A 27,805-nucleotide genomic window follows, 5' to 3' on the forward strand; every position below is an offset into this window, starting at 1 on the left:
GCGTGTGTTGGTGTGGCGGGAACGCGGTGGTGGTCTGGGAGTTACGGTCTTGTTAGTTAACGTTGTGTCGGTGGGTGCCGTGCTTGGGGTGCTGGCTGGTGCGTGGTGATGTGGCGCCCCTGGGGGCCGTGACTGCCGGCGGTGGGCTGGTGTTGGAGGTGCGTGGCTGTCCCTTGTCCGTGTTGCCCTCGAAGAGTTGGCGGTGCAAGGCGTTTTGGAGCAGCGCTGGGCGAGCGTTGTCTTGAAAGCTGCCTGAGGCGGGAAGAGTAGCGGAAGTCAGGCGGATGCAAGCGATAGAGTGGTTGAGTGGTTTGGGTTGGGCGGGAGCTTTCGAGGTCGTCTGGTCCAACCCCCCGGCCCCGAGCAGGGCCTTTTTGAAGGGGATCCTGTTGCCCAGAGCGCCCTCCGACGTGCCCTTGACTGTTTGCCGGGGCGGGGCGTGTAGGACGTCTGTGGGCAAGCTGTGCCAGCGTTTGAGCCCCCTCACGGTAAAAGATGGCTTCCTTGTGTCTAGTCTGGGTCTCTTCTGTCTGTGTTTAAAGCCGTTTACCCCCTCTCCTGTCGCTAGAGGCCCTGCTAAAAAGTCGTGTCCCCGTGTTTCTTCCAAGCGCCCTTGAAGCGTTGAAAGGGTGGGAGAAGGTCTCGCCGGAGCCTTCCCTTCTCCCGTCTGGGGAACGCCAGCTCTCTCATCCTGCCCTCCCAGGAGGGGTGTTCCATCCCTGTGACGGTGTTTGTAGCCCTGGTCTGGACCCGCTCCGAGAGGTCCGTGCTGTCCTTGTAGTGAGGACTGGGGATCTGATGGTGAGTTGATGTGAAGCGGGGTGGAAGGTGGACAGTGTTGAGGAGGGGGAGGGCCGCCGAGCCGATGGTGATGACGATGGCTAAAGCCTGGCGCGGAGGTTTTGGCAGGAGGTTGAGGGCAGCGGCTCCTTGGGGAGGCGGCAAAGAGAAGAGTGGGCGCGGGATGTGCGGAGCCCTGTTTGGAGCAGGGGTTGAGCGGAGTAGGTGTTGAGTGGAGGTGGCTTCCCGCCACGCCAAAGGCTGGTTGCTGTGCTTGTGAGAGGCGAGGCACTGTCAAGGTTTTTGCAACAGGTCTTTATTGTCTGTGGACTAAATAGGTGAATAAATAGATAAAAGGCATTGTGAAAATAAATAGAGGGAGTTGTATAAATAGGGGAGGGGGTCAGTGGAGGCTGAGGGCGCAGGGCCGTTGTTGCAGCGGCTCTTGGCACGGGTGAGGGGAGGCGGGAGGCCCGCGGTGGGGCCGCGTCGGTGTTGGAGAAGTGGTGGCGGGGGCGCGTGGGTGCGCGCGGGTTGGTCGGGGCGGTTGGTCTAATTGCACATGGTGCGGGTGAGGTTGTGGAGGCGCTGGAAAGAGGCGCGAACTTCGAGGCGGACGTGGTCCCAGGCGCAGGCGCTGTGGTTGTGGGTGTGGAGGAAGTTGTGGATGCGCCTGAAGTATTTGTTGATGGTGAGCGTGCGGTTGCGGGGCCCTTGTCCTTGGGAGAGCGTGCCGTTGGGTGTGAGGCATTGCTGGAGCTGCTGGCTGTGGCGGTGGAGGTTGTTGAGGAGGCGATGGCGTGCCTGGTCGTCCCAGTGTTGGGGGGTGCTCTGTGCGCTGAGGGTGGCGAAGAGGTTGTCGAGGATGTGTCGGGCGGTGGCGGCGGCTTGCTGTGGGTGGCTGTTGTGGAGGAGGGTGTCGGGGAAGGGGAAGGGCGCCTGTTGGTGTTGGCAGGGCTGTGGCGGTCTGGGAGCCATGTCCCGGAGGATGTTGAGGCTGTCCCAGGGGAAGGTGGAGTGGCAGGGAGGCAGGTGGCGGCAGGCGAGGGTGGTGGCGAGAGCCGTCAGGAGGAGCAGGAGCGTCGGGGCGCCGTGGCGCAGGCGGGTGTGTGGGGTTGCGGGCGCAGGCATGGTGTGTGGTGGTGGGCAGGAGGCTGGTGAGGCTTGGTGGTGGTGCGGGTGGGCGCTGTGCTTGGGGTGCTGCCGGGTGTGGGGCTTTATGGGGTGCCGCGGCTTCGGCTTCCTCGCTTTCTGGTCGCAGCGAGTTTCCGGCTGTCGTTTTCATTTTTGCCTGGTGGCTGTGGTGGTCTTGGGGAAGTGCGTTGTTGGGGTGTCCCCGCGCGTGGGGAGGGGGGTGGCGGTGCTTTGCTGGTGGTGTGTTGTGGGGAGGTTGGCTGTAGTGGTTGAGGGGGGGCTGCGAAAGCGGTGGGGCAGAGCCCTTGCGGGCAGCAGCTGTGGCGGGAGGTGTGTTAGGGTTTCCCTGTTGCCTGCAGGGCGAGCTGTGGTGCCTCTTTTCTGCAGCTGAAGTTTCCCCTGGTGCGCGAGTGTCTTTTCCGTCTAATGCCCTGGTGTTGGTTGTGGTGTGTTTTCCTTTCGCTTGTGGCTCGCCTTTGTTTTCATCTTAGCTGGCCTTTCCTTTTCGTGTTGGGCAGGGTTGTGAAGCGATGTCACTTGTCAGAGGCTGGGGAGCCCCCGGCTGGAGCGAGGGTGGCCCCTGGGGGTGGCGGTGGCTGGCGAGGAGGTGGCTCTGGGCGTAGGCAGTTGGGCATTGGATGTGTTGCTGGCTGGGGCTGCCCCAGCCTCTGTGTTTGAAGCTGGTGAGAATGGGGAGGCAAGGCTTGAGGAAAAGGAAGAGGAGAAAGGGAAGAGTTTTTCTCCTCCTCCCGCTGCTGCTGCTGCGTTGGGTCCCTGGCTGTGGTGCCATGCGTGTGTCCCTGTAGCAGGGGTCTTGTTGCGTTTTCTCTGCCTCCTTGCCTGAGGTGGCTGGAGAGCAAAGGTGATGATGTCCCCCGTAAGGGAAGGGTTGGGACGTTTGGGGTGGCGTGAGCCGCGGTGCCGCTGGATGGAGGAGGGACGTCCAAGAGTCCGTGTGGAGGTGGAGCTGAGGCAGGTGATGTAGTTGTAGAGCTGTAGGGGGAGGAGGAGGTGGAGGGTGCCGCCGCTGAGGTTTTCGGCTCCCTTGCAAGGGCAAGGACAAGGACGGTGTTCTGCTTGTGCGAGAGACCGTGTCAGGCGTTTTGTCAAGGCTTTTGGAGGGAGGGGGACACGGTGCGCGTGTGTTGGTGTGGCGGGAAGGCGGTGGTGGTCTGGGAGTTACGGTCTTGTTAGTTAACGTTGTGTCGGTGGGTGCCGTGCTTGGGGTGCTGGCTGGTGCATGGTGATGTGGCGCCCCTGGGGGCCGTGACTGCCGGCGGTGGGCTGGTGTTGGAGGTGCGTGGCTGTCCCTTGTCCGTGTTGCCCTCGAAGAGTTGGCGGTGCAAGGCGTTTTGGAGCAGCGCTGGGCGAGCGTTGTCTTGAAAGCTGCCTGAGGCGGGAAGAGTAGCGGAAGTCAGGCGGATGCAAGCGATAGAGTGGTTGAGTGGTTTGGGTTGGGCGGGAGCTTTCGAGGTCGTCTGGTCCAACCCCCCGGCCCCGAGCAGGGCCTTTTTGAAGGGGATCCTGTTGCCCAGAGCGCCCTCCGACGTGCCCTTGACTGTTTGCCGGGGCGGGGCGTGTAGGACGTCTGTGGGCAAGCTGTGCCAGCGTTTGAGCCCCCTCACGGTAAAAGATGGCTTCCTTGTGTCTAGTCTGGGTCTCTTCTGTCTGTGTTTAAAGCCGTTTACCCCCTCTCCTGTCGCTAGAGGCCCTGCTAAAAAGTCGTGTCCCCATGTTTCTTCCAAGCGCCCTTGAAGCGTTGAAAGGGTGGGAGAAGGTCTCGCCGGAGCCTTCCCTTCTCCCGTCTGGGGAACGCCAGCTCTCTCATCCTGCCCTCCCAGGAGGGGTGTTCCATCCCTGTGACGGTGTTTGTAGCCCTGGTCTGGACCCGCTCCGAGAGGTCCGTGCTGTCCTTGTAGTGAGGACTGGGGATCTGATGGTGAGTTGATGTGAAGCGGGGTGGAAGGTGGACAGTGTTGAGGAGGGGGAGGGCCGCCGAGCCGATGGTGATGACGATGGCTAAAGCCTGGCGCGGAGGTTTTGGCAGGAGGTTGAGGGCAGCGGCTCCTTGGGGAGGCGGCAAAGAGAAGAGTGGGCGCGGGATGTGCGGAGCCCTGTTTGGAGCAGGGGTTGAGCGGAGTAGGTGTTGAGTGGAGGTGGCTTCCCGCCACGCCAAAGGCTGGTTGCTGTGCTTGTGAGAGGCGAGGCACTGTCAAGGTTTTTGCAACAGGTCTTTATTGTCTGTGGAATAAATAGGTGAATAAATAGATAAAAGGCATTGTGAAAATAAATAGAGGGAGTTGTATAAATAGGGGAGGGGGTCAGTGGAGGCTGAGGGCGCAGGGCCGTTGTTGCAGCGGCTCTTGGCACGGGTGAGGGGAGGCGGGAGGCCCGCGGTGGGGCCGCGTCGGTGTTGGAGAAGTGGTGGCGGGGGCGCGTGGGTGCGCGCGGGTTGGTCGGGGCGGTTGGTCTAATTGCACATGGTGCGGGTGAGGTTGTGGAGGCGCTGGAAAGAGGCGCGAACTTCGAGGCGGACGTGGTCCCAGGCGCAGGCGCTGTGGTTGTGGGTGTGGAGGAAGTTGTGGATGCGCCTGAAGTATTTGTTGATGGTGAGCGTGCGGTTGCGGGGCCCTTGTCCTTGGGAGAGCGTGCCGTTGGGTGTGAGGCATTGCTGGAGCTGCTGGCTGTGGCGGTGGAGGTTGTTGAGGAGGCGATGGCGTGCCTGGTCGTCCCAGTGTTGGGGGGTGCTCTGTGCGCTGAGGGTGGCGAAGAGGTTGTCGAGGATGTGTCGGGCGGTGGCGGCGGCTTGCTGTGGGTGGCTGTTGTGGAGGAGGGTGTCGGGGAAGGGGAAGGGCGCCTGTTGGTGTTGGCAGGGCTGTGGCGGTCTGGGAGCCATGTCCCGGAGGATGTTGAGGCTGTCCCAGGGGAAGGTGGAGTGGCAGGGAGGCAGGTGGCGGCAGGCGAGGGTGGTGGCGAGAGCCGTCAGGAGGAGCAGGAGCGTCGGGGCGCCGTGGCGCAGGCGGGTGTGTGGGGTTGCGGGCGCAGGCATGGTGTGTGGTGGTGGGCAGGAGGCTGGTGAGGCTTGGTGGTGGTGCGGGTGGGCGCTGTGCTTGGGGTGCTGCCGGGTGTGGGGCTTTATGGGGTGCCGCGGCTTCGGCTTCCTCGCTTTCTGGTCGCAGCGAGTTTCCGGCTGTCGTTTTCATTTTTGCCTGGTGGCTGTGGTGGTCTTGGGGAAGTGCGTTGTTGGGGTGTCCCCGCGCGTGGGGAGGGGGGTGGCGGTGCTTTGCTGGTGGTGTGTTGTGGGGAGGTTGGCTGTAGTGGTTGAGGGGGGGCTGCGAAAGCGGTGGGGCAGAGCCCTTGCGGGCAGCAGCTGTGGCGGGAGGTGTGTTAGGGTTTCCCTGTTGCCTGCAGGGCGAGCTGTGGTGCCTCTTTTCTGCAGCTGAAGTTTCCCCTGGTGCGCGAGTGTCTTTTCCGTCTAATGCCCTGGTGTTGGTTGTGGTGTGTTTTCCTTTCGCTTGTGGCTCGCCTTTGTTTTCATCTTAGCTGGCCTTTCCTTTTCGTGTTGGGCAGGGTTGTGAAGCGATGTCACTTGTCAGAGGCTGGGGAGCCCCCGGCTGGAGCGAGGGTGGCCCCTGGGGGTGGCGGTGGCTGGCGAGGAGGTGGCTCTGGGCGTAGGCAGTTGGGCATTGGATGTGTTGCTGGCTGGGGCTGCCCCAGCCTCTGTGTTTGAAGCTGGTGAGAATGGGGAGGCAAGGCTTGAGGAAAAAGAAGAGGAGAAAGGGAAGAGTTTTTCTCCTCCTCCCGCTGCTGCTGCTGCTGCTGCGTTGGGTCCCTGGCTGTGGTGCCATGCGTGTGTCCCTGTAGCAGGGGTCTTGTTGCGTTTTCTCTGCCTCCTTGCCTGAGGTGGCTGGAGAGCAAAGGTGATGATGTCCCCCGTAAGGGAAGGGTTGGGACGTTTGGGGTGGCGTGAGCCGCGGTGCCGCTGGATGGAGGAGGGACGTCCAAGAGTCCGTGTGGAGGTGGAGCTGAGGCAGGTGATGTAGTTGTAGAGCTGTAGGGGGAGGAGGAGGTGGAGGGTGCCGCCGCTGAGGTTTTCGGGTCCCGGGCAAGGACAAGGACGGTGTTCTGCTTGTGCGAGAGACCGTGTCAGGCGTTTTGTCAAGGCTTTTGGAGGGAGGGGGACACGGTGTGCGTGTGTTGGTGTGGCGGGAAGGCGGTGGTGGTCTGGGAGTTACGGTCTTGTTAGTTAACGTTGTGTCGTTGGGTGCCGTGCTTGGGGTGCTGGCTGGTGCGTGGTGATGTGGCGCCCCTGGGGGCCGTGACTGCCGGCGGTGGGCTGGTGTTGGAGGTGCGTGGCTGTCCCTTGTCCGTGTTGCCCTCGAAGAGTTGGCGGTGCAAGGCGTTTTGGAGCAGCGCTGGGCGAGCGTTGTCTTGAAAGCTGCCTGAGGCGGGAAGAGTAGCGGAAGTCAGGCGGATGCAAGCGATAGAGTGGTTGAGTGGTTTGGGTTGGGCGGGAGCTTTCGAGGTCGTCTGGTCCAACCCCCCGGCCCCGAGCAGGGCCTTTTTGAAGGGGATCCTGTTGCCCAGAGCGCCCTCCGACGTGCCCTTGACTGTTTGCCGGGGCGGGGCGTGTAGGACGTCTATGGGCAAGCTGTGCCAGCGTTTGAGCCCCCTCACGGTAAAAGATGGCTTCCTTGTGTCTAGTCTGGGTCTCTTCTGTCTGTGTTTAAAGCCGTTTACCCCCTCTCCTGTCGCTAGAGGCCCTGCTAAAAAGTCGTGTCCCCGTGTTTCTTCCAAGCGCCCTTGAAGCGTTGAAAGGGTGGGAGAAGGTCTCGCCGGAGCCTTCCCTTCTCCCGTCTGGGGAACGCCAGCTCTCTCATCCTGCCCTCCCAGGAGGGGTGTTCCATCCCTGTGACGGTGTTTGTAGCCCTGGTCTGGACCCGCTCCGAGAGGTCCGTGCTGTCCTTGTAGTGAGGACTGGGGATCTGATGGTGAGTTGATGTGAAGCGGGGTGGAAGGTGGACAGTGTTGAGGAGGGGGAGGGCCGCCGAGCCGATGGTGATGACGATGGCTAAAGCCTGGCGCGGAGGTTTTGGCAGGAGGTTGAGGGCAGCGGCTCCTTGGGGAGGCGGCAAAGAGAAGAGTGGGCGCGGGATGTGCGGAGCCCTGTTTGGAGCAGGGGTTGAGCGGAGTAGGTGTTGAGTGGAGGTGGCTTCCCGCCACGCCAAAGGCTGGTTGCTGTGCTTGTGAGAGGCGAGGCACTGTCAAGGTTTTTGCAACAGGTCTTTATTGTCTGTGGACTAAATAGGTGAATAAATAGATAAAAGGCATTGTGAAAATAAATAGAGGGAGTTGTATAAATAGGGGAGGGGGTCAGTGGAGGCTGAGGGCGCAGGGCCGTTGTTGCAGCGGCTCTTGGCACGGGTGAGGGGAGGCGGGAGGCCCGCGGTGGGGCCGCGTCGGTGTTGGAGAAGTGGTGGCGGGGGCGCGTGGGTGCGCGCGGGTTGGTCGGGGCGGTTGGTCTAATTGCACATGGTGCGGGTGAGGTTGTGGAGGCGCTGGAAAGAGGCGCGAACTTCGAGGCGGACGTGGTCCCAGGCGCAGGCGCTGTGGTTGTGGGTGTGGAGGAAGTTGTGGATGCGCCTGAAGTATTTGTTGATGGTGAGCGTGCGGTTGCGGGGCCCTTGTCCTTGGGAGAGCGTGCCGTTGGGTGTGAGGCATTGCTGGAGCTGCTGGCTGTGGCGGTGGAGGTTGTTGAGGAGGCGATGGCGTGCCTGGTCGTCCCAGTGTTGGGGGGTGCTCTGTGCGCTGAGGGTGGCGAAGAGGTTGTCGAGGATGTGTCGGGCGGTGGCGGCGGCTTGCTGTGGGTGGCTGTTGTGGAGGAGGGTGTCGGGGAAGGGGAAGGGCGCCTGTTGGTGTTGGCAGGGCTGTGGCGGTCTGGGAGCCATGTCCCGGAGGATGTTGAGGCTGTCCCAGGGGAAGGTGGAGTGGCAGGGAGGCAGGTGGCGGCAGGCGAGGGTGGTGGCGAGAGCCGTCAGGAGGAGCAGGAGCGTCGGGGCGCCGTGGCGCAGGCGGGTGTGTGGGGTTGCGGGCGCAGGCATGGTGTGTGGTGGTGGGCAGGAGGCTGGTGAGGCTTGGTGGTGGTGCGGGTGGGCGCTGTGCTTGGGGTGCTGCCGGGTGTGGGGCTTTATGGGGTGCCGCGGCTTCGGCTTCCTCGCTTTCTGGTCGCAGCGAGTTTCCGGCTGTCGTTTTCATTTTTGCCTGGTGGCTGTGGTGGTCTTGGGGAAGTGCGTTGTTGGGGTGTCCCCGCGCGTGGGGAGGGGGGTGGCGGTGCTTTGCTGGTGGTGTGTTGTGGGGAGGTTGGCTGTAGTGGTTGAGGGGGGGCTGCGAAAGCGGTGGGGCAGAGCCCTTGCGGGCAGCAGCTGTGGCGGGAGGTGTGTTAGGGTTTCCCTGTTGCCTGCAGGGCGAGCTGTGGTGCCTCTTTTCTGCAGCTGAAGTTTCCCCTGGTGCGCGAGTGTCTTTTCCGTCTAATGCCCTGGTGTTGGTTGTGGTGTGTTTTCCTTTCGCTTGTGGCTCGCCTTTGTTTTCATCTTAGCTGGCCTTTCCTTTTCGTGTTGGGCAGGGTTGTGAAGCGATGTCACTTGTCAGAGGCTGGGGAGCCCCCGGCTGGAGCGAGGGTGGCCCCTGGGGGTGGCGGTGGCTGGCGAGGAGGTGGCTCTGGGCGTAGGCAGTTGGGCATTGGATGTGTTGCTGGCTGGGGCTGCCCCAGCCTCTGTGTTTGAAGCTGGTGAGAATGGGGAGGCAAGGCTTGAGGAAAAGGAAGAGGAGAAAGGGAAGAGTTTTTCTCCTCCTCCCGCTGCTGCTGCGTTGGGTCCCTGGCTGTGGTGCCATGCGTGTGTCCCTGTAGCAGGGGTCTTGTTGCGTTTTCTCTGCCTCCTTGCCTGAGGTGGCTGGAGAGCAAAGGTGATGATGTCCCCCGTAAGGGAAGGGTTGGGACGTTTGGGGTGGCGTGAGCCGCGGTGCCGCTGGATGGAGGAGGGACGTCCAAGAGTCCGTGTGGAGGTGGAGCTGAGGCAGGTGATGTAGTTGTAGAGCTGTAGGGGGAGGAGGAGGTGGAGGGTGCCGCCGCTGAGGTTTTCGGCTCCCTTGCAAGGGCAAGGACAAGGACGGTGTTCTGCTTGTGCGAGAGACCGTGTCAGGCGTTTTGTCAAGGCTTTTGGAGGGAGGGGGACACGGTGTGCGTGTGTTGGTGTGGCGGGAAGGCGGTGGTGGTCTGGGAGTTACGGTCTTGTTAGTTAACGTTGTGTCGGTGGGTGCCGTGCTTGGGGTGCTGGCTGGTGCATGGTGATGTGGCGCCCCTGGGGGCCGTGACTGCCGGCGGTGGGCTGGTGTTGGAGGTGCGTGGCTGTCCCTTGTCCGTGTTGCCCTCGAAGAGTTGGCGGTGCAAGGCGTTTTGGAGCAGCGCTGGGCGAGCGTTGTCTTGAAAGCTGCCTGAGGCGGGAAGAGTAGCGGAAGTCAGGCGGATGCAAGCGATAGAGTGGTTGAGTGGTTTGGGTTGGGCGGGAGCTTTCGAGGTCGTCTGGTCCAACCCCCCGGCCCCGAGCAGGGCCTTTTTGAAGGGGATCCTGTTGCCCAGAGCGCCCTCCGACGTGCCCTTGACTGTTTGCCGGGGCGGGGCGTGTAGGACGTCTGTGGGCAAGCTGTGCCAGCGTTTGAGCCCCCTCACGGTAAAAGATGGCTTCCTTGTGTCTAGTCTGGGTCTCTTCTGTCTGTGTTTAAAGCCGTTTACCCCCTCTCCTGTCGCTAGAGGCCCTGCTAAAAAGTCGTGTCCCCATGTTTCTTCCAAGCGCCCTTGAAGCGTTGAAAGGGTGGGAGAAGGTCTCGCCGGAGCCTTCCCTTCTCCCGTCTGGGGAACGCCAGCTCTCTCATCCTGCCCTCCCAGGAGGGGTGTTCCATCCCTGTGACGGTGTTTGTAGCCCTGGTCTGGACCCGCTCCGAGAGGTCCGTGCTGTCCTTGTAGTGAGGACTGGGGATCTGATGGTGAGTTGATGTGAAGCGGGGTGGAAGGTGGACAGTGTTGAGGAGGGGGAGGGCCGCCGAGCCGATGGTGATGACGATGGCTAAAGCCTGGCGCGGAGGTTTTGGCAGGAGGTTGAGGGCAGCGGCTCCTTGGGGAGGCGGCAAAGAGAAGAGTGGGCGCGGGATGTGCGGAGCCCTGTTTGGAGCAGGGGTTGAGCGGAGTAGGTGTTGAGTGGAGGTGGCTTCCCGCCACGCCAAAGGCTGGTTGCTGTGCTTGTGAGAGGCGAGGCACTGTCAAGGTTTTTGCAACAGGTCTTTATTGTCTGTGGAATAAATAGGTGAATAAATAGATAAAAGGCATTGTGAAAATAAATAGAGGGAGTTGTATAAATAGGGGAGGGGGTCAGTGGAGGCTGAGGGCGCAGGGCCGTTGTTGCAGCGGCTCTTGGCACGGGTGAGGGGAGGCGGGAGGCCCGCGGTGGGGCCGCGTCGGTGTTGGAGAAGTGGTGGCGGGGGCGCGTGGGTGCGCGCGGGTTGGTCGGGGCGGTTGGTCTAATTGCACATGGTGCGGGTGAGGTTGTGGAGGCGCTGGAAAGAGGCGCGAACTTCGAGGCGGACGTGGTCCCAGGCGCAGGCGCTGTGGTTGTGGGTGTGGAGGAAGTTGTGGATGCGCCTGAAGTATTTGTTGATGGTGAGCGTGCGGTTGCGGGGCCCTTGTCCTTGGGAGAGCGTGCCGTTGGGTGTGAGGCATTGCTGGAGCTGCTGGCTGTGGCGGTGGAGGTTGTTGAGGAGGCGATGGCGTGCCTGGTCGTCCCAGTGTTGGGGGGTGCTCTGTGCGCTGAGGGTGGCGAAGAGGTTGTCGAGGATGTGTCGGGCGGTGGCGGCGGCTTGCTGTGGGTGGCTGTTGTGGAGGAGGGTGTCGGGGAAGGGGAAGGGCGCCTGTTGGTGTTGGCAGGGCTGTGGCGGTCTGGGAGCCATGTCCCGGAGGATGTTGAGGCTGTCCCAGGGGAAGGTGGAGTGGCAGGGAGGCAGGTGGCGGCAGGCGAGGGTGGTGGCGAGAGCCGTCAGGAGGAGCAGGAGCGTCGGGGCGCCGTGGCGCAGGCGGGTGTGTGGGGTTGCGGGCGCAGGCATGGTGTGTGGTGGTGGGCAGGAGGCTGGTGAGGCTTGGTGGTGGTGCGGGTGGGCGCTGTGCTTGGGGTGCTGCCGGGTGTGGGGCTTTATGGGGTGCCGCGGCTTCGGCTTCCTCGCTTTCTGGTCGCAGCGAGTTTCCGGCTGTCGTTTTCATTTTTGCCTGGTGGCTGTGGTGGTCTTGGGGAAGTGCGTTGTTGGGGTGTCCCCGCGCGTGGGGAGGGGGGTGGCGGTGCTTTGCTGGTGGTGTGTTGTGGGGAGGTTGGCTGTAGTGGTTGAGGGGGGGCTGCGAAAGCGGTGGGGCAGAGCCCTTGCGGGCAGCAGCTGTGGCGGGAGGTGTGTTAGGGTTTCCCTGTTGCCTGCAGGGCGAGCTGTGGTGCCTCTTTTCTGCAGCTGAAGTTTCCCCTGGTGCGCGAGTGTCTTTTCCGTCTAATGCCCTGGTGTTGGTTGTGGTGTGTTTTCCTTTCGCTTGTGGCTCGCCTTTGTTTTCATCTTAGCTGGCCTTTCCTTTTCGTGTTGGGCAGGGTTGTGAAGCGATGTCACTTGTCAGAGGCTGGGGAGCCCCCGGCTGGAGCGAGGGTGGCCCCTGGGGGTGGCGGTGGCTGGCGAGGAGGTGGCTCTGGGCGTAGGCAGTTGGGCATTGGATGTGTTGCTGGCTGGGGCTGCCCCAGCCTCTGTGTTTGAAGCTGGTGAGAATGGGGAGGCAAGGCTTGAGGAAAAGGAAGAGGAGAAAGGGAAGAGTTTTTCTCCTCCTCCCGCTGCTGCTGCTGCGTTGGGTCCCTGGCTGTGGTGCCATGCGTGTGTCCCTGTAGCAGGGGTCTTGTTGCGTTTTCTCTGCCTCCTTGCCTGAGGTGGCTGGAGAGCAAAGGTGATGATGTCCCCCGTAAGGGAAGGGTTGGGACGTTTGGGGTGGCGTGAGCCGCGGTGCCGCTGGATGGAGGAGGGACGTCCAAGAGTCCGTGTGGAGGTGGAGCTGAGGCAGGTGATGTAGTTGTAGAGCTGTAGGGGGAGGAGGAGGTGGAGGGTGCCGCCGCTGAGGTTTTCGGCTCCCTTGCAAGGACAAGGACGGTGTTCTGCTTGTGCGAGAGACCGTGTCAGGCGTTTTGTCAAGGCTTTTGGAGGGAGGGGGACACGGTGCGCGTGTGTTGGTGTGGCGGGAAGGCGGTGGTGGTCTGGGAGTTACGGTCTTGTTAGTTAACGTTGTGTCGGTGGGTGCCGTGCTTGGGGTGCTGGCTGGTGCGTGGTGATGTGGCGCCCCTGGGGGCCGTGACTGCCGGCGGTGGGCTGGTGTTGGAGGTGCGTGGCTGTCCCTTGTCCGTGTTGCCCTCGAAGAGTTGGTGGTGCAAGGCGTTTTGGAGCAGCGCTGGGCGAGCGTTGTCTTGAAAGCTGCCTGAGGCGGGAAGAGTAGCGGAAGTCAGGCGGATGCAAGCGATAGAGTGGTTGAGTGGTTTGGGTTGGGCGGGAGCTTTCAAGGTCGTCTGGTCCAACCCCCCGGCCCCGAGCAGGGCCTTTTTGAAGGGGATCCTGTTGCCCAGAGCGCCCTCCGACGTGCCCTTGACTGTTTGCCGGGGCGGGGCGTGTAGGACGTCTGTGGGCAAGCTGTGCCAGCGTTTGAGCCCCCTCACGGTAAAAGATGGCTTCCTTGTGTCTAGTCTGGGTCTCTTCTGTCTGTGTTTAAAGCCGTTTACCCCCTCTCCTGTCGCTAGAGGCCCTGCTAAAAAGTCGTGTCCCCGTGTTTCTTCCAAGCGCCCTTGAAGCGTTGAAAGGGTGGGAGAAGGTCTCGCCGGAGCCTTCCCTTCTCCCGTCTGGGGAACGCCAGCTCTCTCATCCTGCCCTCCCAGGAGAGGTGTTCCATCCCTGTGACGGTGTTTGTAGCCCTGGTCTGGACCCGCTCCGAGAGGTCCGTGCTGTCCTTGTAGTGAGGACTGGGGATCTGATGGTGAGTTGATGTGAAGCGGGGTGGAAGGTGGACAGTGTTGAGGAGGGGGAGGGCCGCCGAGCCGATGGTGATGACGATGGCTAAAGCCTGGCACGGAGGTTTTGGCAGGAGGTTGAGGGCAGCGGCTCCTTGGGGAGGCGGCAAAGAGAAGAGTGGGCGCGGGATGTGCGGAGCCCTGTTTGGAGCAGGGGTTGAGCGGAGTAGGTGTTGAGTGGAGGTGGCTTCCCGCCACGCCAAAGGCTGGTTGCTGTGCTTGTGAGAGGCGAGGCACTGTCAAGGTTTTTGCAACAGGTCTTTATTGTCTGTGGAATAAATAGGTGAATAAATAGATAAAAGGCATTGTGAAAATAAATAGAGGGAGTTGTATAAATAGGGGAGGGGTCAGTGGAGGCTGAGGGCGCAGGGCCGTTGTTGCAGCGGCTCTTGGCACGGGTGAGGGGAGGCGGGAGGCCCGCGGTGGGGCCGCGTCGGTGTTGGAGAAGTGGTGGCGGGGGCGCGTGGGTGCGCGCGGGTTGGTCGGGGCGGTTGGTCTAATTGCACATGGTGCGGGTGAGGTTGTGGAGGCGCTGGAAAGAGGCGCGAACTTCGAGGCGGACGTGGTCCCAGGCGCAGGCGCTGTGGTTGTGGGTGTGGAGGAAGTTGTGGATGCGCCTGAAGTATTTGTTGATGGTGAGCGTGCGGTTGCGGGGCCCTTGTCCTTGGGAGAGCGTGCCGTTGGGTGTGAGGCATTGCTGGAGCTGCTGGCTGTGGCGGTGGAGGTTGTTGAGGAGGCGATGGCGTGCCTGGTCGTCCCAGTGTTGGGGGGTGCTCTGTGCGCTGAGGGTGGCGAAGAGGTTGTCGAGGATGTGTCGGGCGGTGGCGGCGGCTTGCTGTGGGTGGCTGTTGTGGAGGAGGGTGTCGGGGAAGGGGAAGGGCGCCTGTTGGTGTTGGCAGGGCTGTGGCGGTCTGGGAGCCATGTCCCGGAGGATGTTGAGGCTGTCCCAGGGGAAGGTGGAGTGGCAGGGAGGCAGGTGGCGGCAGGCGAGGGTGGTGGCGAGAGCCGTCAGGAGGAGCAGGAGCGTCGGGGCGCCGTGGCGCAGGCGGGTGTGTGGGGTTGCGGGCGCAGGCATGGTGTGTGGTGGTGGGCAGGAGGCTGGTGAGGCTTGGTGGTGGTGCGGGTGGGCGCTGTGCTTGGGGTGCTGCCGGGTGTGGGGCTTTATGGGGTGCCGCGGCTTCGGCTTCCTCGCTTTCTGGTCGCAGCGAGTTTCCGGCTGTCGTTTTCATTTTTGCCTGGTGGCTGTGGTGGTCTTGGGGAAGTGCGTTGTTGGGGTGTCCCCGCGCGTGGGGAGGGGGGTGGCGGTGCTTTGCTGGTGGTGTGTTGTGGGGAGGTTGGCTGTAGTGGTTGAGGGGGGGCTGCGAAAGCGGTGGGGCAGAGCTGTGGCGGGAGGTGTGTTAGGGTTTCCCTGTTGCCTGCAGGGCGAGCTGTGGTGCCTCTTTTCTGCAGCTGAAGTTTCCCCTGGTGCGCGAGTGTCTTTTCCGTCTAATGCCCTGGTGTTGGTTGTGGTGTGTTTTCCTTTCGCTTGTGGCTCGCCTTTGTTTTCATCTTAGCTGGCCTTTCCTTTTCGTGTTGGGCAGGGTTGTGAAGCGATGTCACTTGTCAGAGGCTGGGGAGCCCCCGGCTGGAGCGAGGGTGGCCCCTGGGGGTGGCGGTGGCTGGCGAGGAGGTGGCTCTGGGCGTAGGCAGTTGGGCATTGGATGTGTTGCTGGCTGGGGCTGCCCCAGCCTCTGTGTTTGAAGCTGGTGAGAATGGGGAGGCAAGGCTTGAGGAAAAGGAAGAGGAGAAAGGGAAGAGTTTTTCTCCTCCTCCCGCTGCTGCTGCTGCTGCTGTGTTGGGTCCCTGGCTGTGGTGCCATGCGTGTGTCCCTGTAGCAGGGGTCTTGTTGCGTTTTCTCTGCCTCCTTGCCTGAGGTGGCTGGAGAGCAAAGGTGATGATGTCCCCCGTAAGGGAAGGGTTGGGACGTTTTGGGTGGCGTGAGCCGCGGTGCCGCTGGATGGAGGAGGGACGTCCAAGAGTCCGTGTGGAGGTGGAGCTGAGGCAGGTGATGTAGTTGTAGAGCTGTAGGGGGAGGAGGAGGTGGAGGGTGCCGCCGCTGAGGTTTTCGGGTCCCTTGCAAGGGCAAGGACAAGGACGGTGTTCTGCTTGTGCGAGAGACCGTGTCAGGCGTTTTGTCAAGGCTTTTGGAGGGACGGGGACACGGTGCGCGTGTGTTGGTGTGGCGGGAAGGCGGTGGTGGTCTGGGAGTTACGGTCTTGTTAGTTAACGTTGTGTCGTTGGGTGCCGTGCTTGGGGTGCTGGCTGGTGCGTGGTGATGTGGCGCCCCTGGGGGCCGTGACTGCCGGCGGTGGGCTGGTGTTGGAGGTGCGTGGCTGTCCCTTGTCCGTGTTGCCCTCGAAGAGTTGGCGGTGCAAGGCGTTTTGGAGCAGCGCTGGGCGAGCGTTGTCTTGAAAGCTGCCTGAGGCGGGAAGAGTAGCGGAAGTCAGGCGGATGCAAGCGATAGAGTGGTTGAGTGGTTTGGGTTGGGCGGGAGCTTTCAAGGTCGTCTGGTCCAACCCCCCGGCCCCGAGCAGGGCCTTTTTGAAGGGGATCCTGTTGCCCAGAGCGCCCTCCGATGTGCCCTTGACTGTTTGCCGGGGCGGGGCGTGTAGGACGTCTGTGGGCAAGCTGTGCCAGCGTTTGAGCCCCCTCACGGTAAAAGATGGCTTCCTTGTGTCTAGTCTGGGTCTCTTCTGTCTGTGTTTAAAGCCGTTTACCCCCTCTCCTGTCGCTAGAGGCCCTGCTAAAAAGTCGTGTCCCCGTGTTTCTTCCAAGCGCCCTTGAAGCGTTGAAAGGGTGGGAGAAGGTCTCGCCGGAGCCTTCCCTTCTCCCGTCTGGGGAACGCCAGCTCTCTCATCCTGCCCTCCCAGGAGGGGTGTTCCATCCCTGTGACGGTGTTTGTAGCCCTGGTCTGGACCCGCTCCGAGAGGTCCGTGCTGTCCTTGTAGTGAGGACTGGGGATCTGATGGTGAGTTGATGTGAAGCGGGGTGGAAGGTGGACAGTGTTGAGGAGGGGGAGGGCCGCCGAGCCGATGGTGATGACGATGGCTAAAGCCTGGCGCGGAGGTTTTGGCAGGAGGTTGAGGGCAGCGGCTCCTTGGGGAGGCGGCAAAGAGAGGAGTGGGCGCGGGATGTGCGGAGCCCTGTTTGGAGCAGGGGTTGAGCGGAGTAGGTGTTGAGTGGAGGTGGCTTCCCGCCACACCAAAGGCTGGTTGCTGTGCTTGTGAGAGGCGAGGCACTGTCAAGGTTTTTGCAACAGGTCTTTATTGTCTGTGGACTAAATAGGTGAATAAATAGATAAAAGGCATTGTGAAAATAAATAGAGGGAGTTGTATAAATAGGGGAGGGGGTCAGTGGAGGCTGAGGGCGCAGGGCCGTTGTTGCAGCGGCTCTTGGCACGGGTGAGGGGAGGCGGGAGGCCCGCGGTGGGGCCGCGTCGGTGTTGGAGAAGTGGTGGCGGGGGCGCGTGGGTGCGCGCGGGTTGGTCGGGGCGGTTGGTCTAATTGCACATGGTGCGGGTGAGGTTGTGGAGGCGCTGGAAAGAGGCGCGAACTTCGAGGCGGACGTGGTCCCAGGCGCAGGCGCTGTGGTTGTGGGTGTGGAGGAAGTTGTGGATGCGCCTGAAGTATTTGTTGATGGTGAGCGTGCGGTTGCGGGGCCCTTGTCCTTGGGAGAGCGTGCCGTTGGGTGTGAGGCATTGCTGGAGCTGCTGGCTGTGGCGGTGGAGGTTGTTGAGGAGGCGATGGCGTGCCTGGTCGTCCCAGTGTTGGGGGGTGCTCTGTGCGCTGAGGGTGGCGAAGAGGTTGTCGAGGATGTGTCGGGCGGTGGCGGCGGCTTGCTGTGGGTGGCTGTTGTGGAGGAGGGTGTCGGGGAAGGGGAAGGGCGCCTGTTGGTGTTGGCAGGGCTGTGGCGGTCTGGGAGCCATGTCCCGGAGGATGTTGAGGCTGTCCCAGGGGAAGGTGGAGTGGCAGGGAGGCAGGTGGCGGCAGGCGAGGGTGGTGGCGAGAGCCGTCAGGAGGAGCAGGAGTGTCGGGGCGCCGTGGCGCAGGCGGGTGTGTGGGGTTGCGGGCGCAGGCATGGTGTGTGGTGGTGGGCAGGAGGCTGGTGAGGCTTGGTGGTGGTGCGGGTGGGCGCTGTGCTTGGGGTGCTGCCGGGTGTGGGGCTTTATGGGGTGCCGCGGCTTCGGCTTCCTCGCTTTCTGGTCGCAGCGAGTTTCCGGCTGTCGTTTTCATTTTTGCCTGGTGGCTGTGGTGGTCTTGGGGAAGTGCGTTGTTGGGGTGTCCCCGCGCGTGGGGAGGGGGGTGGCGGTGCTTTGCTGGTGGTGTGTTGTGGGGAGGTTGGCTGTAGTGGTTGAGGGGGGGCTGCGAAAGCGGTGGGGCAGAGCCCTTGCGGGCAGCAGCTGTGGCGGGAGGTGTGTTAGGGTTTCCCTGTTGCCTGCAGGGCGAGCTGTGGTGCCTCTTTTCTGCAGCTGAAGTTTCCCCTGGTGCGCGAGTGTCTTTTCCGTCTAATGCCCTGGTGTTGGTTGTGGTGTGTTTTCCTTTCGCTTGTGGCTCGCCTTTGTTTTCATCTTAGCTGGCCTTTCCTTTTCGTGTTGGGCAGGGTTGTGAAGCGATGTCACTTGTCAGAGGCTGGGGAGCCCCCGGCTGGAGCGAGGGTGGCCCCTGGGGGTGGCGGTGGCTGGCGAGGAGGTGGCTCTGGGCGTAGGCAGTTGAGCATTGGATGTGTTGCTGGCTGGAGCTGCCCCAGCCTCTGTGTTTGAAGCTGGTGAGAATGGGGAGGCAAGGCTTGAGGAAAAGGAAGAGGAGAAAGGGAAGAGTTTTTCTCCTCCTCCCGCTGCTGCTGCTGCGTTGGGTCCCTGGCTGTGGTGCCATGCGTGTGTCCCTGTAGCAGGGGTCTTGTTGCGTTTTCTCTGCCTCCTTGCCTGAGGTGGCTGGAGAGCAAAGGTGATGATGTCCCCCGTAAGGGAAGGGTTGGGACGTTTTGGGTGGCGTGAGCCGCGGTGCCGCTGGATGGAGGAGGGACGTCCAAGAGTCCGTGTGGAGGTGGAGCTGAGGCAGGTGATGTAGTTGTAGAGCTGTAGGGGGAGGAGGAGGTGGAGGGTGCCGCCGCTGAGGTTTTCGGGTCCCTTGCAAGGGCAAGGACAAGGACGGTGTTCTGCTTGTGCGAGAGACTGTGTCAGGCGTTTTGTCAAGGCTTTTGGAGGGAGGGGGACACGGTGCGCGTGTGTTGGTGTGGCGGGAAGGCGGTGGTGGTCTGGGAGTTACGGTCTTGTTAGTTAACGTTGTGTCGGTGGGTGCCGTGCTTGGGGTGCTGGCTGGTGCGTGGTGATGTGGCGCCCCTGGGGGCCGTGACTGCCGGCGGTGGGCTGGTGTTGGAGGTGCGTGGCTGTCCCTTGTCCGTGTTGCCCTCGAAGAGTTGGTGGTGCAAGGCGTTTTGGAGCAGCGCTGGGCGAGCGTTGTCTTGAAAGCTGCCTGAGGCGGGAAGAGTAGCGGAAGTCAGGCGGATGCAAGCGATAGAGTGGTTGAGTGGTTTGGGTTGGGCGGGAGCTTTCGAGGTCGTCTGGTCCAACCCCCCGGCCCCGAGCAGGGCCTTTTTGAAGGGGATCCTGTTGCCCAGAGCGCCCTCCGACGTGCCCTTGACTGTTTGCCGGGGCGGGGCGTGTAGGACGTCTGTGGGCAAGCTGTGCCAGCGTTTGAGCCCCCTCACGGTAAAAGATGGCTTCCTTGTGTCTAGTCTGGGTCTCTTCTGTCTGTGTTTAAAGCCGTTTACCCCCTCTCCTGTCGCTAGAGGCCCTGCTAAAAAGTCGTGTCCCCGTGTTTCTTCCAAGCGCCCTTGAAGCGTTGAAAGGGTGGGAGAAGGTCTCGCCGGAGCCTTCCCTTCTCCCGTCTGGGGAACGCCAGCTCTCTCATCCTGCCCTCCCAGGAGAGGTGTTCCATCCCTGTGACGGTGTTTGTAGCCCTGGTCTGGACCCGCTCCGAGAGGTCCGTGCTGTCCTTGTAGTGAGGACTGGGGATCTGATGGTGAGTTGATGTGAAGCGGGGTGGAAGGTGGACAGTGTTGAGGAGGGGGAGGGCCGCCGAGCCGATGGTGATGACGATGGCTAAAGCCTGGCGCGGAGGTTTTGGCAGGAGGTTGAGGGCAGCGGCTCCTTGGGGAGGCGGCAAAGAGAAGAGTGGGCGCGGGATGTGCGGAGCCCTGTTTGGAGCAGGGGTTGAGCGGAGTAGGTGTTGAGTGGAGGTGGCTTCCCGCCACGCCAAAGGCTGGTTGCTGTGCTTGTGAGAGGCGAGGCACTGTCAAGGTTTTTGCAACAGGTCTTTATTGTCTGTGGACTAAATAGGTGAATAAATAGATAAAAGGCATTGTGAAAATAAATAGAGGGAGTTGTATAAATAGGGGAGGGGGTCAGTGGAGGCTGAGGGCGCAGGGCCGTTGTTGCAGCGGCTCTTGGCACGGGTGAGGGGAGGCGGGAGGCCCGCGGTGGGGCCGCGTCGGTGTTGGAGAAGTGGTGGCGGGGGCGCGTGGGTGCGCGCGGGTTGGTCGGGGCGGTTGGTCTAATTGCACATGGTGCGGGTGAGGTTGTGGAGGCGCTGGAAAGAGGCGCGAACTTCGAGGCGGACGTGGTCCCAGGCGCAGGCGCTGTGGTTGTGGGTGTGGAGGAAGTTGTGGATGCGCCTGAAGTATTTGTTGATGGTGAGCGTGCGGTTGCGGGGCCCTTGTCCTTGGGAGAGCGTGCCGTTGGGTGTGAGGCATTGCTGGAGCTGCTGGCTGTGGCGGTGGAGGTTGTTGAGGAGGCGATGGCGTGCCTGGTCGTCCCAGTGTTGGGGGGTGCTCTGTGCGCTGAGGGTGGCGAAGAGGTTGTCGAGGATGTGTCGGGCGGTGGCGGCGGCTTGCTGTGGGTGGCTGTTGTGGAGGAGGGTGTCGGGGAAGGGGAAGGGCGCCTGTTGGTGTTGGCAGGGCTGTGGCGGTCTGGGAGCCATGTCCCGGAGGATGTTGAGGCTGTCCCAGGGGAAGGTGGAGTGGCAGGGAGGCAGGTGGCGGCAGGCGAGGGTGGTGGCGAGAGCCGTCAGGAGGAGCAGGAGCGTCGGGGCGCCGTGGCGCAGGCGGGTGTGTGGGGTTGCGGGCGCAGGCATGGTGTGTGGTGGTGGGCAGGAGGCTGGTGAGGCTTGGTGGTGGTGCGGGTGGGCGCTGTGCTTGGGGTGCTGCCGGGTGTGGGGCTTTATGGGGTGCCGCGGCTTCGGCTTCCTCGCTTTCTGGTCGCAGCGAGTTTCCGGCTGTCGTTTTCATTTTTGCCTGGTGGCTGTGGTGGTCTTGGGGAAGTGCGTTGTTGGGGTGTCCCCGCGCGTGGGGAGGGGGGTGGCGGTGCTTTGCTGGTGGTGTGTTGTGGGGAGGTTGGCTGTAGTGGTTGAGGGGGGGCTGCGAAAGCGGTGGGGCAGAGCCCTTGCGGGCAGCAGCTGTGGCGGGAGGTGTGTTAGGGTTTCCCTGTTGCCTGCAGGGCGAGCTGTGGTGCCTCTTTTCTGCAGCTGAAGTTTCCCCTGGTGCGCGAGTGTCTTTTCCGTCTAATGCCCTGGTGTTGGTTGTGGTGTGTTTTCCTTTCGCTTGTGGCTCGCCTTTGTTTTCATCTTAGCTGGCCTTTCCTTTTCGTGTTGGGCAGGGTTGTGAAGCGATGTCACTTGTCAGAGGCTGGGGAGCCCCCGGCTGGAGCGAGGGTGGCCCCTGGGGGTGGCGGTGGCTGGCGAGGAGGTGGCTCTGGGCGTAGGCAGTTGAGCATTGGATGTGTTGCTGGCTGGGGCTGCCCCAGCCTCTGTGTTTGAAGCTGGTGAGAATGGGGAGGCAAGGCTTGAGGAAAAGGAAGAGGAGAAAGGGAAGAGTTTTTCTCCTCCTCCCGCTGCTGCTGCGTTGGGTCCCTGGCTGTGGTGCCATGCGTGTGTCCCTGTAGCAGGGGTCTTGTTGCGTTTTCTCTGCCTCCTTGCCTGAGGTGGCTGGAGAGCAAAGGTGATGATGTCCCCCGTAAGGGAAGGGTTGGGACGTTTTGGGTGGCGTGAGCCGCGGTGCCGCTGGATGGAGGAGGGACGTCCAAGAGTCCGTGTGGAGGTGGAGCTGAGGCAGGTGATGTAGTTGTAGAGCTGTAGGGGGAGGAGGAGGTGGAGGGTGCCGCCGCTGAGGTTTTCGGGTCCCTTGCAAGGGCAAGGACAAGGACGGTGTTCTGCTTGTGCGAGAGACTGTGTCAGGCGTTTTGTCAAGGCTTTTGGAGGGAGGGGGACACGGTGTGCGTGTGTTGGTGTGGCGGGAAGGCGGTGGTGGTCTGGGAGTTACGGTCTTGTTAGTTAACGTTGTGTCGGTGGGTGCCGTGCTTGGGGTGCTGGCTGGTGCGTGGTGATGTGGCGCCCCTGGGGGCCGTGACTGCCGGCGGTGGGCTGGTGTTGGAGGTGCGTGGCTGTCCCTTGTCCGTGTTGCCCTCGAAGAGTTGGTGGTGCAAGGCGTTTTGGAGCAGCGCTGGGCGAGCGTTGTCTTGAAAGCTGCCTGAGGCGGGAAGAGTAGCGGAAGTCAGGCGGATGCAAGCGATAGAGTGGTTGAGTGGTTTGGGTTGGGCGGGAGCTTTCGAGGTCGTCTGGTCCAACCCCCCGGCCCCGAGCAGGGCCTTTTTGAAGGGGATCCTGTTGCCCAGAGCGCCCTCCGACGTGCCCTTGACTGTTTGCCGGGGCGGGGCGTGTAGGACGTCTGTGGGCAAGCTGTGCCAGCGTTTGAGCCCCCTCACGGTAAAAGATGGCTTCCTTGTGTCTAGTCTGGGTCTCTTCTGTCTGTGTTTAAAGCCGTTTACCCCCTCTCCTGTCGCTAGAGGCCCTGCTAAAAAGTCGTGTCCCCGTGTTTCTTCCAAGCGCCCTTGAAGCGTTGAAAGGGTGGGAGAAGGTCTCGCCGGAGCCTTCCCTTCTCCCGTCTGGGGAACGCCAGCTCTCTCATCCTGCCCTCCCAGGAGAGGTGTTCCATCCCTGTGACGGTGTTTGTAGCCCTGGTCTGGACCCGCTCCGAGAGGTCCGTGCTGTCCTTGTAGTGAGGACTGGGGACCTGATGGTGAGTTGATGTGAAGCGGGGTTGAAGGTGGACAGTGTTGAGGAGGGGGAGGGCCGCCGAGCCGATGGTGATGACGATGGCTAAAGCCTGGCGCGGAGGTTTTGGCAGGAGGTTGAGGGCAGCGGCTCCTTGGGGAGGCGGCAAAGAGAAGAGTGGGCGCGGGATGTGCGGAGCCCTGTTTGGAGCAGGGGTTGAGCGGAGTAGGTGTTGAGTGGAGGTGGCTTCCCGCCACGCCAAAGGCTGGTTGCTGTGCTTGTGAGAGGCGAGGCACTGTCAAGGTTTTTGCAACAGGTCTTTATTGTCTGTGGACTAAATAGGTGAATAAATAGATAAAAGGCATTGTGAAAATAAATAGAGGGAGTTGTATAAATAGGGGAGGGGGTCAGTGGAGGCTGAGGGCGCAGGGCCGTTGTTGCAGCGGCTCTTGGCACGGGTGAGGGGAGGCGGGAGGCCCGCGGTGGGGCCGCGTCGGTGTTGGAGAAGTGGTGGCGGGGGCGCGTGGGTGCGCGCGGGTTGGTCGGGGCGGTTGGTCTAATTGCACATGGTGCGGGTGAGGTTGTGGAGGCGCTGGAAAGAGGCGCGAACTTTGAGGCGGACGTGGTCCCAGGCGCAGGCGCTGTGGTTGTGGGTGTGGAGGAAGTTGTGGATGCGCCTGAAGTATTTGTTGATGGTGAGCGTGCGGTTGCGGGGCCCTTGTCCTTGGGAGAGCGTGCCGTTGGGTGTGAGGCATTGCTGGAGCTGCTGGCTGTGGCGGTGGAGGTTGTTGAGGAGGCGATGGCGTGCCTGGTCGTCCCAGTGTTGGGGGGTGCTCTGTGCGCTGAGGGTGGCGAAGAGGTTGTCGAGGATGTGTCGGGCGGTGGCGGCGGCTTGCTGTGGGTGGCTGTTGTGGAGGAGGGTGTCGGGGAAGGGGAAGGGCGCCTGTTGGTGTTGGCAGGGCTGTGGCGGTCTGGGAGCCATGTCCCGGAGGATGTTGAGGCTGTCCCAGGGGAAGGTGGAGTGGCAGGGAGGCAGGTGGCGGCAGGCGAGGGTGGTGGCGAGAGCCGTCAGGAGGAGCAGGAGCGTCGGGGCGCCGTGGCGCAGGCGGGTGTGTGGGGTTGCGGGCGCAGGCATGGTGTGTGGTGGTGGGCAGGAGGCTGGTGAGGCTTGGTGGTGGTGCAGGTGGGCGCTGTGCTTGGGGTGCTGCCGGGTGTGGGGCTTTATGGGGTGCCGCGGCTTCGGCTTCCTCGCTTTCTGGTCGCAGCGAGTTTCCGGCTGTCGTTTTCATTTTTGCCTGGTGGCTGTGGTGGTCTTGGGGAAGTGCGTTGTTGGGGTGTCCCCGCGCGTGGGGAGGGGGGTGGCGGTGCTTTGCTGGTGGTGTGTTGTGGGGAGGTTGGCTGTAGTGGTTGAGGGGGGGCTGCGAAAGCGGTGGGGCAGAGCCCTTGCGGGCAGCAGCTGTGGCGGGAGGTGTGTTAGGGTTTCCCTGTTGCCTGCAGGGCGAGCTGTGGTGCCTCTTTTCTGCAGCTGAAGTTTCCCCTGGTGCGCGAGTGTCTTTTCCGTCTAATGCCCTGGTGTTGGTTGTGGTGTGTTTTCCTTTCGCTTGTGGCTCGCCTTTGTTTTCATCTTAGCTGGCCTTTCCTTTTCGTGTTGGGCAGGGTTGTGAAGCGATGTCACTTGTCAGAGGCTGGGGAGCCCCCGGCTGGAGCGAGGGTGGCCCCTGGGGGTGGCGGTGGCTGGCGAGGAGGTGGCTCTGGGCGTAGGCAGTTGAGCATTGGATGTGTTGCTGGCTGGGGCTGCCCCAGCCTCTGTGTTTGAAGCTGGTGAGAATGGGGAGGCAAGGCTTGAGGAAAAGGAAGAGGAGAAAGGGAAGAGTTTTTCTCCTCCTCCCGCTGCTGCTGCGTTGGGTCCCTGGCTGTGGTGCCATGCGTGTGTAGCAGGGGTCTTGTTGCGTTTTCTCTGCCTCCTTGCCTGAGGTGGCTGGAGAGCAAAGGTGATGATGTCCCCCGTAAGGGAAGGGTTGGGACGTTTGGGGTGGCGTGAGCCGCGGTGCTGCTGGATGGAGGAGGGACGTCCAAGAGTCCGTGTGGAGGTGGAGCTGAGGCAGGTGATGTAGTTGTAGAGCTGTAGGGGGAGGAGGAGGTGGAGGGTGCCGCCGCTGAGGTTTTCGGGTCCCTTGCAAGGGCAAGGACAAGGACGGTGTTCTGCTTGTGCGAGAGACTGTGTCAGGCGTTTTGTCAAGGCTTTTGGAGGGAGGGGGACACGGTGTGCGTGTGTTGGTGTGGCGGGAAGGCGGTGGTGGTCTGGGAGTTACGGTCTTGTTAGTTAACGTTGTGTCGGTGGGTGCCGTGCTTGGGGTGCTGGCTGGTGCGTGGTGATGTGGCGCCCCTGGGGGCCGTGACTGCCGGCGGTGGGCTGGTGTTGGAGGTGCGTGGCTGTCCCTTGTCCGTGTTGCCCTCGAAGAGTTGGTGGTGCAAGGCGTTTTGGAGCAGCGCTGGGCGAGCGTTGTCTTGAAAGCTGCCTGAGGCGGGAAGAGTAGCGGAAGTCAGGCGGATGCAAGCGATAGAGTGGTTGAGTGGTTTGGGTTGGGCGGGAGCTTTCAAGGTCGTCTGGTCCAACCCCCCGGCCCCGAGCAGGGCCTTTTTGAAGGGGATCCTGTTGCCCAGAGCGCCCTCCGACGTGCCCTTGACTGTTTGCCGGGGCGGGGCGTGTAGGACGTCTGTGGGCAAGCTGTGCCAGCGTTTGAGCCCCCTCACGGTAAAAGATGGCTTCCTTGTGTCTAGTCTGGGTCTCTTCTGTCTGTGTTTAAAGCCGTTTACCCCCTCTCCTGTCGCTAGAGGCCCTGCTAAAAAGTCGTGTCCCCATGTTTCTTCCAAGCGCCCTTGAAGCGTTGAAAGGGTGGGAGAAGGTCTCGCCGGAGCCTTCCCTTCTCCCGTCTGGGGAACGCCAGCTCTCTCATCCTGCCCTCCCAGGAGAGGTGTTCCATCCCTGTGACGGTGTTTGTAGCCCTGGTCTGGACCCGCTCCGAGAGGTCCGTGCTGTCCTTGTAGTGAGGACTGGGGATCTGATGGTGAGTTGATGTGAAGCGGGGTGGAAGGTGGACAGTGTTGAGGAGGGGGAGGGCCGCCGAGCCGATGGTGATGACGATGGCTAAAGCCTGGCGCGGAGGTTTTGGCAGGAGGTTGAGGGCAGCGGCTCCTTGGGGAGGCGGCAAAGAGAGGAGTGGGCGCGGGATGTGCGGAGCCCTGTTTGGAGCAGGGGTTGAGCGGAGTAGGTGTTGAGTGGAGGTGGCTTCCCGCCACGCCAAAGGCTGGTTGCTGTGCTTGTGAGAGGCGAGGCACTGTCAAGGTTTTTGCAACAGGTCTTTATTGTCTGTGGACTAAATAGGTGAATAAATAGATAAAAGGCATTGTGAAAATAAATAGAGGGAGTTGTATAAATAGGGGAGGGGGTCAGTGGAGGCTGAGGGCGCAGGGCCGTTGTTGCAGCGGCTCTTGGCACGGGTGAGGGGAGGCGGGAGGCCCGCGGTGGGGCCGCGTCGGTGTTGGAGAAGTGGTGGCGGGGGCGCGTGGGTGCGCGCGGGTTGGTCGGGGCGGTTGGTCTAATTGCACATGGTGCGGGTGAGGTTGTGGAGGCGCTGGAAAGAGGCGCGAACTTCGAGGCGGACGTGGTCCCAGGCGCAGGCGCTGTGGTTGTGGGTGTGGAGGAAGTTGTGGATGCGCCTGAAGTATTTGTTGATGGTGAGCGTGCGGTTGCGGGGCCCTTGTCCTTGGGAGAGCGTGCCGTTGGGTGTGAGGCATTGCTGGAGCTGCTGGCTGTGGCGGTGGAGGTTGTTGAGGAGGCGATGGCGTGCCTGGTCGTCCCAGTGTTGGGGGGTGCTCTGTGCGCTGAGGGTGGCGAAGAGGTTGTCGAGGATGTGTCGGGCGGTGGCGGCGGCTTGCTGTGGGTGGCTGTTGTGGAGGAGGGTGTCGGGGAAGGGGAAGGGCGCCTGTTGGTGTTGGCAGGGCTGTGGCGGTCTGGGAGCCATGTCCCGGAGGATGTTGAGGCTGTCCCAGGGGAAGGTGGAGTGGCAGGGAGGCAGGTGGCGGCAGGCGAGGGTGGTGGCGAGAGCCGTCAGGAGGAGCAGGAGCGTCGGGGCGCCGTGGCGCAGGCGGGTGTGTGGGGTTGCGGGCGCAGGCATGGTGTGTGGTGGTGGGCAGGAGGCTGGTGAGGCTTGGTGGTGGTGCGGGTGGGCGCTGTGCTTGGGGTGCTGCCGGGTGTGGGGCTTTATGGGGTGCCGCGGCTTCGGCTTCCTCGCTTTCTGGTCGCAGCGAGTTTCCGGCTGTCGTTTTCATTTTTGCCTGGTGGCTGTGGTGGTCTTGGGGAAGTGCGTTGTTGGGGTGTCCCCGCGCGTGGGGAGGGGGGTGGCGGTGCTTTGCTGGTGGTGTGTTGTGGGGAGGTTGGCTGTAGTGGTTGAGGGGGGGATGCGAAAGCACTGTGGTTAATGACTTAATTGGTAGTTGTTTTCTATTGTCATTGGTTTGTGGTTTCTTCTTTTCCTCCTTCATGATCTGTCAGGGCTCTTGTTTTGCTTTGAATTTCCCGTCCTGCCTAAGTTTCTTTTTATTATGTAATACTGTTGTAGTTCTTGTGGATTTTTTACTTTCGATGCGTTTATAGTGGTTTTTTTCATATGAAGACATCTTTTCTTTTTTCATACTTTTAGTTTTTTAAAATGATGTATGTCTTCGGATTCTCCAGAGCTCTTGAAGTCTTGAAGTCCGTTGTTGAGGTGATTTTTTTGAGCTCTATATGCTCATCGATGAACTTCTAAAATCCCTTTTTCCTTTTCCTGGTTTAACTTGATTTAAATGTGGTAGAGGAAGTCTTTTCTAAGATATTGCTTATTGAACACTGAAGGATACACCGCCAGGAATATTTTTACATAGGATGATTTTTGTTAATTTTGTCAGTTGTGGATTTTTTTCTGAGCCCTGTCTCATGTCTCATGGAGGAAAAAGTCCTGTAGAAACATCCCTTTTTCCATTTTCCAGAGTTTTCTCCATGAAGTGCATATGTCTTAGTTTTTGCTTTCATTCTACTGGAACTTCTCTGTTTCTCTCTGTTGTTTTTTTTTTAAATCACTCTTTTTGCATTGTTGCTTCTCATTTTTTTTTTTTTCCAATGGTGTCTTTTTCTCTGGAAGTCCCAAGTGGAATCTGTTGCTGAAAGTAGGTGGTGTCTGAGGAGGTGATGGGTATCCTTGTCCATCCTCCCTGATCCCTCTTCTGGTGGTGTTTTAACTTCATGGTAGAGTTAATAAACATGTGTTTATTCTTTCATGTTTAATTCCCTGTGTTCTAACGTGGGTTATTACCTCTCCTCCTCTTGTAAGAAAGGCAGGTGTTGCTTCTGCAGAGGAGAAAAACCGTTTCCATCAGAGGTAACATAAGGGAATGACTAAGACAAAGAGGCTCCAGCAAAGGCTTGTAGAACATCTCTTATCACATAGACAAAAGGACAAACTGATTCCTACTGGATTAGTTTCTAGAAGGGTAGTCAAACATTTAACCAGGGCTAATGACATTGAGCAAATTTTTTGTTACCAAAAAGGAAGGAAAGAAACTAGTCAGATAATCTCTTTAGGTGTAGCGTAAGGAGAAGTAAACGGAGGCAGGACATGCAGGAAGAATTTTAGGCGCCTCGGACAG

At 61.3% G+C, this 27,805-nt stretch overlaps 10 protein-coding genes across 21 annotated transcripts in view; 1 reads left to right on the plus strand and 9 right to left on the minus strand.

Moving 5' to 3' along the window:
* The window catches only part of UBAP2 (ubiquitin associated protein 2), a 159,174-nt gene that overhangs the window by 114,596 nt on the left and 16,773 nt on the right, over nucleotides 1-27,805 (plus strand). The window lies entirely within an intron of this gene.
* LOC128902809 (interferon-like) lies at nucleotides 54-2,947 on the minus strand. The gene has a single exon (XM_054186425.1). It carries the CDS (start codon nucleotides 1,909-1,911, stop codon nucleotides 1,333-1,335), a length of 579 nt encoding a protein of 192 aa, XP_054042400.1. The 5' UTR covers nucleotides 1,912-2,947; the 3' UTR covers nucleotides 54-1,332.
* Nucleotides 4,178-6,060, minus strand: LOC128902823 (interferon-like). The gene has a single exon (XM_054186438.1). It carries the CDS (start codon nucleotides 4,961-4,963, stop codon nucleotides 4,385-4,387), a length of 579 nt encoding a protein of 192 aa, XP_054042413.1. The 5' UTR covers nucleotides 4,964-6,060; the 3' UTR covers nucleotides 4,178-4,384.
* LOC128902815 (interferon-like) lies at nucleotides 6,567-8,642 on the minus strand. Its single transcript, XM_054186431.1, has one exon. The coding sequence runs from the start codon at nucleotides 8,013-8,015 to the stop codon at nucleotides 7,437-7,439; it is 579 nt and encodes a 192-aa protein (XP_054042406.1). The 5' UTR covers nucleotides 8,016-8,642; the 3' UTR covers nucleotides 6,567-7,436.
* LOC128902824 (interferon-like) lies at nucleotides 10,279-12,100 on the minus strand. The gene has a single exon (XM_054186439.1). It carries the CDS (start codon nucleotides 11,062-11,064, stop codon nucleotides 10,486-10,488), a length of 579 nt encoding a protein of 192 aa, XP_054042414.1. The 5' UTR covers nucleotides 11,065-12,100; the 3' UTR covers nucleotides 10,279-10,485.
* LOC128902827 (interferon-like) lies at nucleotides 13,393-14,360 on the minus strand. The gene has a single exon (XM_054186443.1). It carries the CDS (start codon nucleotides 14,107-14,109, stop codon nucleotides 13,531-13,533), a length of 579 nt encoding a protein of 192 aa, XP_054042418.1. The 5' UTR covers nucleotides 14,110-14,360; the 3' UTR covers nucleotides 13,393-13,530.
* LOC128902828 (interferon-like) lies at nucleotides 16,290-17,291 on the minus strand. The gene has a single exon (XM_054186444.1). The coding sequence runs from the start codon at nucleotides 17,149-17,151 to the stop codon at nucleotides 16,573-16,575; it is 579 nt and encodes a 192-aa protein (XP_054042419.1). The 5' UTR covers nucleotides 17,152-17,291; the 3' UTR covers nucleotides 16,290-16,572.
* On the minus strand, nucleotides 19,083-20,962 carry LOC128902816 (interferon-like). The gene has a single exon (XM_054186432.1). The coding sequence runs from the start codon at nucleotides 20,201-20,203 to the stop codon at nucleotides 19,625-19,627; it is 579 nt and encodes a 192-aa protein (XP_054042407.1). The 5' UTR covers nucleotides 20,204-20,962; the 3' UTR covers nucleotides 19,083-19,624.
* On the minus strand, nucleotides 21,382-23,276 carry LOC128902819 (interferon-like). The gene has a single exon (XM_054186435.1). The coding sequence runs from the start codon at nucleotides 23,250-23,252 to the stop codon at nucleotides 22,674-22,676; it is 579 nt and encodes a 192-aa protein (XP_054042410.1). The 5' UTR covers nucleotides 23,253-23,276; the 3' UTR covers nucleotides 21,382-22,673.
* On the minus strand, nucleotides 25,346-26,545 carry LOC128902826 (interferon-like). The gene has a single exon (XM_054186442.1). The coding sequence runs from the start codon at nucleotides 26,293-26,295 to the stop codon at nucleotides 25,717-25,719; it is 579 nt and encodes a 192-aa protein (XP_054042417.1). The 5' UTR covers nucleotides 26,296-26,545; the 3' UTR covers nucleotides 25,346-25,716.

This window comes from Rissa tridactyla, chromosome Z (assembly GCF_028500815.1).
Source record: "Rissa tridactyla isolate bRisTri1 chromosome Z, bRisTri1.patW.cur.20221130, whole genome shotgun sequence".
In the NCBI taxonomy this organism is placed as follows: domain Eukaryota; kingdom Metazoa; phylum Chordata; class Aves; order Charadriiformes; family Laridae; genus Rissa; species Rissa tridactyla.

What these genes read in the sequence shown, in the direction of transcription:
- LOC128902809 (XM_054186425.1), bottom strand. Translation starts at nt 1,911, where the DNA reads ATGCCTGCGCCCGCAACCCCACACACCCGCCTGCGCCACGGCGCCCCG.
- LOC128902823 (XM_054186438.1), bottom strand. Translation starts at nt 4,963, where the DNA reads ATGCCTGCGCCCGCAACCCCACACACCCGCCTGCGCCACGGCGCCCCG.
- LOC128902815 (XM_054186431.1), bottom strand. Translation starts at nt 8,015, where the DNA reads ATGCCTGCGCCCGCAACCCCACACACCCGCCTGCGCCACGGCGCCCCG.
- LOC128902824 (XM_054186439.1), bottom strand. Translation starts at nt 11,064, where the DNA reads ATGCCTGCGCCCGCAACCCCACACACCCGCCTGCGCCACGGCGCCCCG.
- LOC128902827 (XM_054186443.1), bottom strand. Translation starts at nt 14,109, where the DNA reads ATGCCTGCGCCCGCAACCCCACACACCCGCCTGCGCCACGGCGCCCCG.
- LOC128902828 (XM_054186444.1), bottom strand. Translation starts at nt 17,151, where the DNA reads ATGCCTGCGCCCGCAACCCCACACACCCGCCTGCGCCACGGCGCCCCG.
- LOC128902816 (XM_054186432.1), bottom strand. Translation starts at nt 20,203, where the DNA reads ATGCCTGCGCCCGCAACCCCACACACCCGCCTGCGCCACGGCGCCCCG.
- LOC128902819 (XM_054186435.1), bottom strand. Translation starts at nt 23,252, where the DNA reads ATGCCTGCGCCCGCAACCCCACACACCCGCCTGCGCCACGGCGCCCCG.
- LOC128902826 (XM_054186442.1), bottom strand. Translation starts at nt 26,295, where the DNA reads ATGCCTGCGCCCGCAACCCCACACACCCGCCTGCGCCACGGCGCCCCG.